Raw genomic sequence first — 14,305 nt, forward strand, 5'->3', positions numbered from 1 at the left:
GTCATGAGATGGGTGTGAACTTTCACCTCATTCAACCAAATATTAGGTTGGTGCAAAAGTAACTGCGGTTTTTGCAGTTACTTTTAACCTTTTAAACCGCAATTACTTTTGCACCAACCTATTAGTTATTGAGCACTAACTATCTGCTAAGTGCCCAACACCATACAGGTGCGAGACATATAATGACGTACAAGACAAACCTGGTCCTTTTTCTCATGACCCTAACCTGCTGGTGGGAGAAATACATAAAAATTAAATAAACAAAAAATTAAAATAATTACAAATTAAATTAAGTGCTATAAGAAACAAAGGATGGGCTGAGATACAGAATAATAACAACCTATTTTAAGTAGAGAAGTCAGAGAAAACGTCTGGCAGGGTGAAGGATTTAAAGGATTGGAAAAGGGTAGAGCACTCAAGAAAAGGAAGCTGCATGTACAAAGGTGGGAAAGAGCTTGGCGCATCGGAGAAGCTGAAAGACCAGTGTTTCTGGATGGAACACAGCGAGCAAAGTTACAGACAGCAGGGGTCAGATCACATAGGCTGTGGTTAGAATTTTATTTTATGAACAATAGGAAGTCACTGAAGGCTTTTAAATGATTTTAAAAGGATCCATTGTACATTATCCGAAGAGTACTTTTGTGGCTCTGAAGTGAGACCAGAATAGAAGAACAGAATCAATTAAAAGGGTACTGTGTGGGTCCAGAAGTAAATCTAGATTAAGGTGGAAAAAGCATACAGATTTAAGATCTCTACTTGCATTTCATACAGATATCAATTCAGTATGTTCCAGTATGAGCTCCAAATCTTTCTTGCCAGCCTGCTCTACCTGCACCTTCCATCCTTATAGCAAAACATTCAAACTTTTGTAGTTATCCTTGAATCCTCTCACAACTGTCATGCACTGAGACAGCAAATCTTGACTCAGCTCTCAGCAAAGACCCAGCAGCTGACCACTTCTCACTACTCCCCTGCTGTTATCCTAGTACAAGCCACTGTATTTTCTCATCCAGATTAATGAAAAAGAGTCCTAATGTTTTCCGTGCGTCTACCCTCCTTCCCCTATGATCTATTCTTAACACAGCTGCTAAAGTAATCCTTTTAAACTTAAGCTAGATCATGGCTGCTCAAAATTACGCACTAGCTCCGAATAAAAGCCAAAATCCTTAGTAAGAACAGACTATGGTGGTGGTCCTCAAACTTTCGTATGCAACAGAATCATCAGAGAGGCTTATTAAAACACACATTGCTGGGTCCTGACGCTGAAGTTTCTGATTCATTAGGTCTGGGGTGGGACCCAAAGAATGTATTTTGACTAAGTTCCCAGGTGTATCAGTCCAAGTCTTCTGAGAAGTAGATGCCAAAATATGCAAGAAATTTATTAGGGGAAACACCTGTGAGGGAAAATCAAGAGGGACCCAGGAGAGACCCAAGGACAGACACCAGACTTAGATATAGTCTGATCCCAAATGAAGGAGAGACAGAGGGGAGAGTAGTAAGTATCGACTGCAGTGGGACTGGAATGACAATTCCGAAAGGCTGTCCGAGTCCTCCAGTGCCTCCCAGGCCTGCCTCAGCATCCGTGCCGTGCGCAGGCCTGGGCTCGGGCAGTCTATGGGAAAGCAGCTTTGCTGCTATGTGATGCTAGATGGATTTCAGTACAGTAGCTGGACTGTTGTTCAGTTATTGTCTCTATGTTTGGAGATCTGAGAGGTACATTCTCATGGTGGTCAAACCAGATAAAGCTGACGCTGGTGATCCTGGAAACTAAAATACAGAAACCATACTTTGGAAGCACTGGTCAACATGATCGCCATCCTCTCATCTCTTTAACCTCATTTTGTCCTTGACTCCCTCCACTCCAGCCACCTGCCTCCATGCTGTTCCTATCCTACTCCCTCACATTCACGTCTTTGCTCAAGTGTCAAACTGCTTGTCAATGAGACCTTCCCAGATTATATAGAATTGTCAGCCGTCTACTTCCCCACCCACTACTGCTCCTCCTAATCCTGTTCTACATCTTTGGTTCTGTAGCACTAATTATCATGTAATAAATAAATAAACAAGTAACTTTATTTCATGTTTTATCTATTGGTTGTTTTCTGTTTCCCATTACTAGACTGTAACCTCCATGGGTGGAGGGGTCTTTATTTTGTTCACCAATATATCCCAAACGCCTAGAACAGTGCCTGGCACACAGAAGTTGCTCAATAAATATTTTTAGAATGAATTACATGAAGTTCTACAGTTCTAGAAAATAGAGAAATGGAAAGGGTTAAAACAAAAATCACTAGTCACCATCTATCTTTCATTGCAATAAAAATTTACTTTAAAAAGTTCCATCAGACTAGAAACAAAAGAACAATGAGAGTATATTTGAATTGAATATGTTTTCTTCTCATTAGAATGGCAATAGAAATACAGATAAATAGAAATTTTAAAAGATGATATCATATACTTACATTCCCGATACTAATGACACTTTGAACACGTGCTGAGCCGTGGAAGATGGATTGCCTAAAGCCACATTAAGTGCTCTGTCGATACTCAATGCCATCTGAGAAAGATAGCTTTCTGGCTGCTGTCCATAACCATCGTATGGCACATAGAGGTAAGGAAAGATGCCATGTAGATGAAGACATGTCTTCTGACCTAAAATGTAACACATCATAAAGTTTAGTCTTGAAATGCATTTAAAAATTTTAACATTACAAAGCTCAGAATGCAAGTCATTTAAATGTTCTAATGACAACACAGCTTATCCAAGGAAAAGGTTGAAGGAAATTAACCCATAGTTAAAGCCACCTGTATTAACTACATTTTACAACAAAATATTTAGGAGCATTTTATAAATAGAAGTGTTATAGTATTATTTAAATAGTAGTTTTGGTAGAAATAGTAGGAAATATGTTTGAATATTTATTTCACCCTCACAGCTAACTAGCTTAGGTACTTCACTGAATCATCCTATAATACCACTCAGCACAGGGTTAGGAAGCTTACAAAAATTCACTGAAAGTTTACTAAATAAATCAATAAATGTCTGTCTTGGCATGTATGTTTTCAAACAAGAGACTTCCTCCTAAAGACAGAGACAGCTCAGGGTGAAAGGAGAGGGTAAAAGCAGTTTCAGTGTGTGGAATTTTGCTAGTGGGAGGGTGGGGGTTGGGAGGGTAAAAATGAAATTTTGCTATTAGGAAAAAAACAGACAAAAACAAATCAAAAGAAAATCTCTACAGATCCATTGTCTGTAATGGGCTTCTGGATATCGAAATTGCACATTTGGTGGAGTGGGACATGGGGAGACACATGAGAGGGGAAAAACAAGCATGTACACTTCCCAGGGAGCCATTACATCAGGCAAGGTGCGGAAGCGGTAAATCGTGCTGACGTGCCAACAGACAATCCAGCACAGCCATGATAAAGAAAGTAATATGAGGAAGAACCCACAAAAGAAGTGCCACAGAAACGGTAATGTATCCACGACAAGATTAAGTAACAACAGCACCAACAAAGAGCAGATGCATCATTACGCTCATGAACCTGGCAGGGCCGTATGGAAGTGGTTCCTGTCCTCTGAGCATTGTCCCCAGTTCCCTTTGGGACCACGCCATTTGTCTAACTCAAACAGAGAGGAGAGCAGCAGTGATGGAAGAACACATTCATTTTTCTCATGCTGTCACTATCTCTGCACTCTCCTGCCAACACAAGCCTCGGCCTCTTCCCCACCCCTTACCCCACTCTGCTTCACTAGGCTTTTTCCTTTTGGTAGGAAAGGAACTATTTGTTTGGTTACTATTTCCTATTTGTAATTTAGAATGATTTACATAAAACGTATAGAAAATAGTTCTATGTTCTGTGGGTAACTTGTGTATACACTTTTTATAATGAACAACATCAGCTTCTCTTACACTTTGAAGGTACAGTTAGAACAGAATTAACAAAGAATCTGCAAGTTATTACATAAATGTAGCAAAATTAGAAAGGTCAGTCACATAATGGAATAAGATGTATACTATACTCCTGAATGCAGTATTCTGATTTGAATTACCAACTTTCACACTTTTGAAGAATTACTAATTGTGTTGCTGTTAGACAAATTTCAGTTTCTATTTTTAGCAGCAGTTGTGCTACTTAATGTCAAAGGAATGAAAAAATAGTTTCAGTTAAAAGCAAACTCCTTGGCTATTTAGTTTCATTTCTAAACACAACATGGTACTATTTCCTAAACACTGCCGTTTTTTCAATTCTTCAAATAGAAAAAATTCAAATTGTAGTGATCAGTGAGTCTTAAGAAAATATATAATCAATTTACTTATGATCTACTTGAGTGCTTTTTAAACATCTCATACACGGTTATAACCATTACCCTTCTGGACACAAACTGTAATTCAACTTGGTTAAAAGCAACTGGCATGCTAAACCATAGAGGGAGGGAGGTGGGGAGACAGAGATGTATTCCCTTTTAAATTGACAAATAAATCTAAGATCCGTGATTACAGAATTACTAGTATAACAGCATATTTACAAGAAATATTGTAAGTTTCTAAGATATTAATTTTACAGTCCATATATATTAATAAAAATTTGAGTAAATTTATGAGACTCAATTATAAAATCTGAGTTTTACTAATAGTTCCTTCATAGGGACGGTATTCACAAAGTTCATAAAATATTTTAAATATCCATTTTTCACATCTCCTCTGCAGTAGGGGCCAGAGAAATTATCTTTCTATTTACAGGCTTTGAACTATAGTAATTTGTGGCATGTGATTTAAGAAAAAAGCAGAAATGATTTATTCAGCAGGCACTGGACTAACTCCTTTACATATATTTATTTTTAAAATAACCTTGTAAGTATCACAGAGTTTAACTTTCCCAAAGCTAGCTATTCAGTAATTGAATCAGGATTTGAAAACAGAACAACAAAATCTACAACTGATGCTCTTTCCACTTAACCGTGCTAGTTCAATTTTAAAAAGTTAATGTTGGATTCCTTACTCTTTCCTATTTTGTACTATAAACACCTGTTTCCTTATCTGAATATCCCATTTGACTGCAAATTCTTTGGGAGCTGGTGCTGTTTGAATGATCCTAATATCCCAGGACCCAGCACACACAGCATGTGTTAAACAAATATTTATTAAATAAATGAACGAACCCCCAGCAAAACAGAGTAACTGCTTAAGGGCAAACGAATAAGGTGAAAGCTTTTGAACATCTGAAAAAAAAATCTATGAAAACGGAGGGACTCTGATACAACTAATGGAAATACCATCAGGGTTACAGAAGGATACGGGTCCCCAGCTTATTGCACTTTCCTACCCTGAATGACCCAAAGTCCCATGCAAAGCTGTAGTCGCTATATCCACACAGATGCACCTTCCTCTGGTTCTCCAGAACCTAGCAGTGGTTCAGTGTCTTACTCACCACCCTTCCTTCCTCAAGAACAAGCTCCTGAAGAACAAACACAGCACAAAGAATTCTTGGCATAGCACTAACGGCTCTAATACAGAACAGAATCACAGAAAAAAAATGAGAAAACAAAATAAGAAACTCAAAAAGTTAAATAAGGAAATGTGCAAAAATGAATGTGAAAGACAATTTCTTTTTAGCAACAGAATGTCTTATTATTGTAAAATTTGTAGTTCTGTAATAGCATTGCGTTATCTTGACAAGATATAAACCACTTCTATTTATTTCCCTCCATCAGCTCTACTCCACAAAAATGTGTAGAGCCACACAGCTGTGCAATCCCAGAGATAAAATACCTCGACAGCCATCAGTTAGGATTAGGTTTCGCTATGAGAAAACACCCTAAACTTAATGGCTAAGGCATTAAATTAGTGGCTTTTCTTGCATAAAATTAAGTCCAGAGGTAGGTACTTGGAACGTGGGACTCAGTTTTAGTGGCCTAGTTAAGAGGAACTTGTGTCTTCAGTCTAGAGGCTTTTCTTCTATGCTCCAAGCAGTTCCACATACAGGATTTTTTAAAGGATATTTTTACAAAATTAGTGAAATATCCTTAAAGGATTTAGGATATTAGCTATTTCTAGGTAACGTAGGTCCAAAGAAAGAAAATATCCCTACTTTTGGAATGTCCCCCTTACTGTCATGTCAAACTGAATTAAGGCAACAAATCCAGTAGGAATAAAGATTGTCTTTGGGAGAATAAGCCTAGGTACATAGGTTTTGAACAATTTATTTTTATTTTTATATTTTATAAATTGTATTGGGGATTATTGGGGAACACTGTGTTTCTCCAGGTTCCATCAGCTTCAAGTTGTTGTCCCAATCTAGTTGTGGAGGGCGCAGCTCAGCTCCAGGTCCAGTCACTGTTTTCAATCTTTAGTTGCAGGGGGTGCAGCCCAGCCCACCATCCCATGCGGGGAATTGAACCAGCAACTTTGTTGTTGAGAGCTCCTGCTCTAACCAACTGAGCCATCCGGCTGCCACGGCTGCCCCTCCCGAAGCTCAGTGGCCGCTCTTGTCTGCAATCTATTGTGGAAGGCGCAGCTCACTGGCCCATGTGGGAATCGAACCAGCAACCCTGTTGTTCAGAGTTCGCGTGCTCTAACCAACTGAGCCATCCAGCTGCCCCCGGAAATTTTTAAGAGTTTGAATTTTCCAATTTAACTGATGTTGCCTAATTCAGAAATTGCAACAAAGTTCTTTCAAGAAAGCTCCATGGAAACTTGTCACAGTGTGACTGCTGGCTTTTAAAGACCCCATGGCAAAACTCTGCAGAGTTGCTTACTTTCCAACTGTGTGTTAAGTAGGGCTTCTAAACTCAGACAGGTGCTCTGGAATAGCCAGTACTTGGGTGCTCTGAATCTAATCTTTCACAGAATTTAGAATTACACCAAACATTAAGTCCTCTGTATTCCACCATTTCTATGTTTCCCCCCCACATTTTCTTCTATATTTCAAGTGTCTGGATTTGGTCTCTTAATTAATTGTACATCTAAAATCTTGTTAGTTTATTTGTAGCATAATTACCTGTATTTTTGTAGATCCATTTCCAATAAACAGAAAGACTAACACATACCATTACTCTAATTCTGGAGTCTGCAAATTTTTTTCTGTAAAGTGGCAGACAGCAAATTTTTTAGGCTTTACGGGCCACACTGTCTTTGAAAGAACTACTTAGCTCTGTCGTTGCAGCCTGAAAGCAGCCATAGGTGGTACTTAAGTGAATGGGCATGGCTGTGTTCCAATAAAATTTCATTTACCAAAACAGGAAATGGTCCATGGATAGTAGTTTGCCAATTTCTGCTCTAATTGATTAGACTTCATCATCATCCAGAATGGAAAAGTTTAATGTCCTCTTCTTTTCTTTTTTAAAACCGGCTGATTGGTAGCCATAATCAAAAATCATGCTGGCCTAAGAGTATTTTAGGAGACTGAATAAGAAATGCTTATTTGATAATTTGCAAACCCCATCTCCCAAATCTCAAACTCAATCTACACAAGATTTCAAATAAAACTCTATAGAACCACCAAACAAAAAAGCTTGGTATGTGAATAGGACATTTTGTATTTATGGAATTTTTCATATTTTCTTCTTCCTAGAATATCTTTTTAAGTTTTATATTACTATCATTAACTCAAGCTGCTTCCATCCAGTCTTTCTTTGTTTCTGTCTTTCTAAATTTTCACTCCATCTCCCCCCCACACACACACACAAAACCACAAAATAAACCAAACAAAACTCTTCATAGTCACGATTAGAAAACAAGTATTATACCACCTATTCTCATTTTAAGTCTTAAGTATATACTCTTAGCCCTAGAAATTAATTTTCAGAATTTATCCTAAGCAAAAAATTAAGAATATATATGAACATTTCGATCATAAGATGCTACGATAGTATTACTAATAATGGTGAAAAAATTGAAGACAATATAAATTTCCAAAAATAGATTAAGTAATTATGGTATACCGGTATCATGGAATAGATTTATGGCTCTCATACCAAATCCTGCTTGCTGTCTGTTTTTGTAAATAAGGTTTTACCGGAATACACCACACCCATTTGGAATGGTCTGGGGCTGCTTCTGCTATAGGCAGGTTGAGTAGTTGCAACAGAAACTTTACAGCCCTAAAAACCTAAAACATACACTATGTGGCCTTTACACAAAAAGTTTGCTGACCTCAGCAACAGGCAGTGATGCAGTATTTTTCTAGCATGAAGCAATGTTTCTGATATATTTATTTCAGGTGACATTCAGGTTTATTTCAGTTATAAAACTATAAATAATACATTAAACCAGATAATGGGTGATTGATTTTTTTTCTTGTTGCGTACAAAATTTCCTAAACCTTATACAATTTGTGTAAGAGAAAAGCAAGAAGTTATCTACTTCTAAGTGACCGAGAAGTTCGAAGAAAACAAAACTAAGTACAATCACTAACGTTACAAAGGGCATATGGGTATAATCTTCCTGTTGAAGAGCCTCTCTTCATTTTCTCCTTTAATTTGTAAATAATGCTTTGGGGTTATTTCACACCATTTAATTTCTCCAACTAAAGTATACAGGACTTTATTTAGAATCATTGGCTTTAAATTACTAATCCCATATTACTAACAGAAGTAGAGTCCGCAAACACCAGCTTTTTCAAAGGTCTATTTTACGCATACATTTGTCTAATATATCTTTGTATTATTTCCAGTGCTGAACGTGGTTGGTTCCTTCGTTCATAAATGTAGGCAAATTCTCTGTTCATTGAATAATTTGTGCAAGCTCGATGTTAGGAGCTAGACCACAGGCTGCTCATAATCTAGTCCTTAATCCCATGGACTTCACATTCTACCTAGAGATAAAGATGAGTACACAGGGAGTTACAGCATGGCAATTCTATATCCAGAAGTATCTAAATAAGATTTGTGAGAATATAGGAAGGCTGCCCACAGGTAGCAACAAAAGAGCAAAGTGAGAAAGAATGTTGCGATAGACACAGAAACCTGAAAGCAAAACAGAACATGTCACTGTTTGGGAAGAGGGAAAATGTAATCAGGAGGGAGCAAGGCGTGCAATGGATAAAAAGATTGAGTGAGTGTATTTTGTGACCTGTGTGGATTCGTATTTTATAAAGATCCCTGTGGACACACTGTGGAGAAGCTGGGGGCAGAACTACAATAGAAGACCTGTTTAGGAGGCGAGTGGAGTAATTCAGGTGAGGCGTATCAGTAGAGACAGAGAAAACATCAAGAAGGATTTACAGCACAGAATAGAGAGATAACTAACTGGTATTTGGGCACAGGGTAAAGAAGGAAAAAAATCAAAGATGACCCAAATTTTTGGTTAGGCAACTCGATGAAAGTGAATGTCAAAGAAAACTGAGAACGAAGAGTAGGTTGATTTCTGTTTTGAAGTCATGGAATTTTAAATGGAGATTTACATTAAGCACAATTAGGAACACAGAGATGGAGCTTAAGAGAGAGATTTGGCTAGAGAAAAAAGATTTGAAAATATTCCCAACAATTGGTAAGACTGTTCAGGGAGAACAGGCAGACAAAAGAAGGGGCCTAGGCCAGGAACTTGACGAGTACTAATATCTAAGGGAGGAGCAGAGGATTTTGATTTATGTGGGATGTGAGAGAATGAGCCCGAGAGGGCTGCCAGGCAAGAAAGGGAGGCAACAGTTAGTGAATAATTGAGCATATAAGTATGTTAGCCATGGAACCAGAGTTCCAAGGTGCCAGTAGAAATGTTTAAGAGAAAGGCAAGCAATGAGAGGCTGGGTCAAAGAGTGGAAGCAGGATGCAGATTAAAGCATATAAGAATGGGAAGAGGCACTTCCAGAACGGCAGAGGAAGGACCTTTGTAAACCAGATGCTCCATAAAAGCAACAAGAACAGTGGCAAATACTGTGAAAAGCAACTTTTTTCACCCTTTTAGGAATTAACTAAAGGCTTGTGCCAATCCAAGTAGTGCTTATTCAAAAAAAAAAAACAAAAAAAAAACAAAAACCAGTTGACTCTTAGCAAGAACAGCAAGCTTTGTGGTGTTTTAACTTGCCCTAACCCAACCCCCCATCTTCCTAACTCCAGGGTAGCCTTAAAAACCAAAGCCTTGTAACTACAGTAGCTGTGCAAACCAACAGCCGAGCAGGCACTGGAGAGGCCAGAATAGATTTGGAGTTCTCCAAAAGCCCCACCCTCAGAAAACTGCCACTATTTGACTTGCCTGGCAGCTTGATACAAAGCTCTTCTCAGGGCTTCTCTTTATTTGATCAGACTCAGACCAGACTTCACGCTATGTGAATAGTCCTATCCACAGCATTTTTGCTAAAAACTATTAGCAGCAATTGTTTAACATCACAGTTGCCTGAGGGAGTTTTACCTGTAGCAGCTAACAACGGGCTGACCGAAAAACTTAAAAGGAAAAACTGAGGAATGAAATGTCTATAATGGGCTTTGAAAGCTCTGACACCGCCCCGGGAATTTAGAAGGCTATACACACGTGTGGAGCTGTGTGCATGCTCAGGAAGTCCTGAAAAGGTCCTAATCTTTTACTTCCGGCTGACCTTGCAGTTCAGCTCCATCACACAAACACAGCACCCCTTGGGAAAAGCTGGAAGGAGACCTATTGGTTCACGGCTTGTAAAGAAATCTCTAGCCAGTCATTAACTGATCACTAAGCTAGCTGAACAGAGACATGAAAGAATAGACTGTAGAGAACTAGGCCAGGAAATCACTAAAGCGAAAACACCACCACCAACAAAAATAAATCCTGGGGTTAGGGAGGAATATGATTTCCATAACTGTCATATTATTTAAAATATCTAGTGTTCAACAAAAATATCTAATGCATACAAAGAAAAAGGAAAGTATGGCCTATACATAGGAAAAAAGTAGTCAATAGAAACTGTCCCTGAAGAAATTCAGGCATTTGTTTTATAAGATGAAGACTTTAAACAAGTATTTCATTTTAAAGAACTAAAGGTGATCATGTCTAAAAAATTAAAGTTTGAGAATGCTTTGCCTAATAGAGACTATAAATGAAGAGAGAGATTTTGAGCCTGAAGAAACAAGAGTACAGCATGAACATGGGGAAGCAAAAGAAAACAAGGAAGTATGCGACCTTGAAAATGAACACTTAGTCTCAGAGATCAGAGGCTTAAAGAAAAGGATGGATTAAAACCTAAAAAAAAAAAAAAAAAGATCCCAGTGCACGCAAGGAAAGAGAAGTCCCCCAACACCCTCCCTGCCTATTCTTACAGGATAACACACAGCTGGGCCACCTTACCAAACCCTGGTTGATACCAACTGTATCAACTTTTCCGTTAAAACCAAACTAGACTTAGTGCAGTCAATGATGGATTGTTTGTATGCCATATTATCCCTGTATAACTGACTGGTAATGGTTGAAATTGAGAAATTGGGGCAAAAGTATCCAGTGGCTCTAAGGTTTGCCAAGGATCCAAGATGTGAACCACTACCATGCACACACAAAGAAACCTATGCAGATGACTGCTTGGTACAGAGAGTAACTCAGCACAAGTGTTACCTTGTGGCCATGTTTGACTGGGACCTTAACTGAAGAATCAGGACGATCCCTAGAGTTCCCACCATGTACATTCCTAACCATAAGTACAACAATGAGCGGATGCCAGATGATTATGGAACCTCTGGATTCCAATTCTTAAAAGACAAAAATTCCTCTGCTCTCCTTCAACCAACTTTCTCTGTTGCCATTTGCTCTGTTATGAACTGAGTATGGTTAAAGACACTCTTTGATGTTGTTTTGAAAATGAAATTTTTTGTATCATTTTATAATTTGTTGCAACTTTTTATAAATCCGATGACTGCTCACACACAAAAATAGATCTTGATAAAAAGAATAAAATAGAAATTTTAGTGTTGAAAAGCACAAGAACTTAAATTTAAAATTTTATTAGAGGGGGTCAACAGCACATTTGAACTGGAACAAGAAACAATTGTACTTTGATAACAGGAGAGTTGAGACTCTCCAATCTGAGGAATAAGAATGAAGAAACATTAACAGAGCCTCAGAGATATGCAAGAGTCCATCAAGCATATGAACATACACATAATGTGAGTCTTAGAAGCAAAAAAGGGTAAAAGAATATTTTTTAAATGGTCAAAAACTTCCCAAATTTGATGGAAAATATTAATCAGCATATGCAAGAAGCTCAACAAACTCCAAGTAGATAAAGCTTGAACAGTTTCCTCAATAAGATAAATAGTTGACTTCTCTTTAGGCCAGAAAAGGCTGTGGAATAATACAGTTAAAGTGATGAAAGAAAAAGACTGTCAACCAAGAATGTTATATCTAGCCAATCTGCCCTTCACAAACAGAAAGCTGGGAGAGGTGGGGAAAAAGAAGTTAAGACAGTCCAACATAAACAAAAATTGAGAGAATTTGTCACCAGCAGACCTGTCCTACAAGAAATACTAAAGGGTATTTAATTCTAGATTCAAATGAAAGGACAATATTCAAATTCAAAGTAATTCAAATCCACACTAAGCAATAAAGAAACACCAGTAAAGGTAAATACATAGGTAAATAGTTTTCATATGCTATTAAAATTAAATTGGGATTAATCTAAACTATACTGTTTTAAATTAAAATGCTAAGTGTAATCTCCAGAGTAACCACTTAATAACAAGTTATTTTCTTAATTTAAGAAAATTCTTAAGTTATTTAAAAAAATTATACAAGACAATAATAGAATTAAAATAGTATAAAAAGATCTATTTAGCATAAAAAGCTGTAATGGAAGAACAGAGCAACAAAAAAGCATCAGACAAAAAACAAATAACAAAATGGCAGATGTAAAACTACAGAACTGAAGTAGCTGAAGGACACATCGTGTTTTGACCTATAGCTCTCTACTCAATGGAGAAAACCAATTTTCCCATTTTTTACATTCACCAGTACAATTTCACCGGTACTATGCAAATGAGAATTTATGGAAGCATCACAAACCAAAGCAACTCTGGGAATTAAAATGCTTTGCCTCAGCAGATTGCCTCAGATGTGCTCAATACAGTTCCTTGAATTAATTAATATACTCTATAACCAGAAGAATTATCACTGAGGAAACAGTGACACAGAGTATTTTTTGAAAACAAAACAAAGAATATGACGAGTATTTAGATGGAAAACACTGTAACTGCATCTCATTCTTTTTCTTTTTTTTAAATTTTATTGGACTTTTTTGGGGAACAGCGTGTACTTCCAGGACTTGAAAGGAAGTTGTTGTCCTTTCAATCTTAGCTGTGGAGGGTGCTGTTCAGCTTCAAGTTGTTGTCTTTTCAGTCTTAGTTGTGTCGGGCGCAGCTCAGCTCCAGGTCCAGTTGCCGTTGCTAGTTGCAGGGGGCACAGCCCACCATCCCTTGCGGGAGTAAAACCGACAACCTTGTAGTTGAGAGGACGCGCTCCAACCAACTGAGCCATCCGGGAGCTCAGCGGCAGCTCACCTCAAGGTGCCGTGTTCAACCTTAGTTGCAGGGGGCACAGCCCACCATCCCTTGCGGAGTAGAACCGGCAACCGTGTGGTTGAGAGGATGCGCTACAACCGAGCCATCCGGGAGCTCAGACACAGCTCAGCTCAAGGTGCCCATATGGGAATGGAACTGGCAGCCTTCAGAGTTAGGAGCACGGAGCTCCAACCGCCTGAGCCACCGGGCCGGCCCGCATCTCATTCTTGAAGGACCAGTTCACTTGCTAATTCAACTATACACACCTTCCTTCACCTACAAAAGTAAGTTTAAAACCTGTTTCCTTATTTATGTCCTAACAGAACCTGTATAAATCTATTATGGCACTTACTATGTTATACTACACATAGAATCACATCATATGTACATCTTACTTACTGGGTAGGAAAGGACCGACAGGAATGGGAAGACACAGGTAGAGACAGAGACAGAGAACGAATGAATAACTATGAAAACACAGTTAAATGACGCTAGGCATCATCAATAATGCCTTTGTAATGAAACTTCAATAAAAACTCTTGCACAATGAGGTCTGGGGAAACTTCCTGGTTGGTGAACTTACTGATGAAGCAAGAGGATGGTGCATCATGACTCCAGAGGCACAGAGGCATCTGAGCTCAGGACCCTTCTGAACTTTGCCCTACGTACCTCTTCATCTGACTGTTCATTTGTATCCTTAATACACTGGGTAAGTATAGCACTTTATTAAGTTCTGTGAGTTGTTCTAGCAATTATCAAACCTGGGGTGAGGGAAGGGGTTGTGGGAATCCCCAAATCTGTAGTTGGCAGGCAGGAGTGCAGGAGCCTGGGGACCCCACTTGTGGCTGTTATCTG

The 14,305-nt window shown here is 38.4% G+C and overlaps 1 protein-coding gene and 1 pseudogene across 4 annotated transcripts in view; one reads left to right on the plus strand and one right to left on the minus strand.

Annotated features, from left to right (window-relative positions):
* REV3L (REV3 like, DNA directed polymerase zeta catalytic subunit) overlaps positions 1-14,305 on the minus strand; it is a 153,052-nt gene that overhangs the window by 98,284 nt on the left and 40,463 nt on the right. For all 4 annotated transcript variants that reach the window (XM_033102882.1, XM_033102884.1, XM_033102881.1 and 1 more), the window contains one exon: positions 2,463-2,652. In XM_033102882.1, coding sequence (XP_032958773.1) covers positions 2,463-2,652 — 190 coding nt within the window. The remainder of the gene's footprint in view (positions 1-2,462; positions 2,653-14,305) is intronic.
* LOC117018271 (rRNA-processing protein FCF1 homolog) lies at positions 11,053-11,720 on the plus strand (annotated as a pseudogene).

Source organism: Rhinolophus ferrumequinum, chromosome 3 (genome assembly GCF_004115265.2).
Source record: "Rhinolophus ferrumequinum isolate MPI-CBG mRhiFer1 chromosome 3, mRhiFer1_v1.p, whole genome shotgun sequence".
NCBI lineage: Eukaryota > Metazoa > Chordata > Mammalia > Chiroptera > Rhinolophidae > Rhinolophus > Rhinolophus ferrumequinum.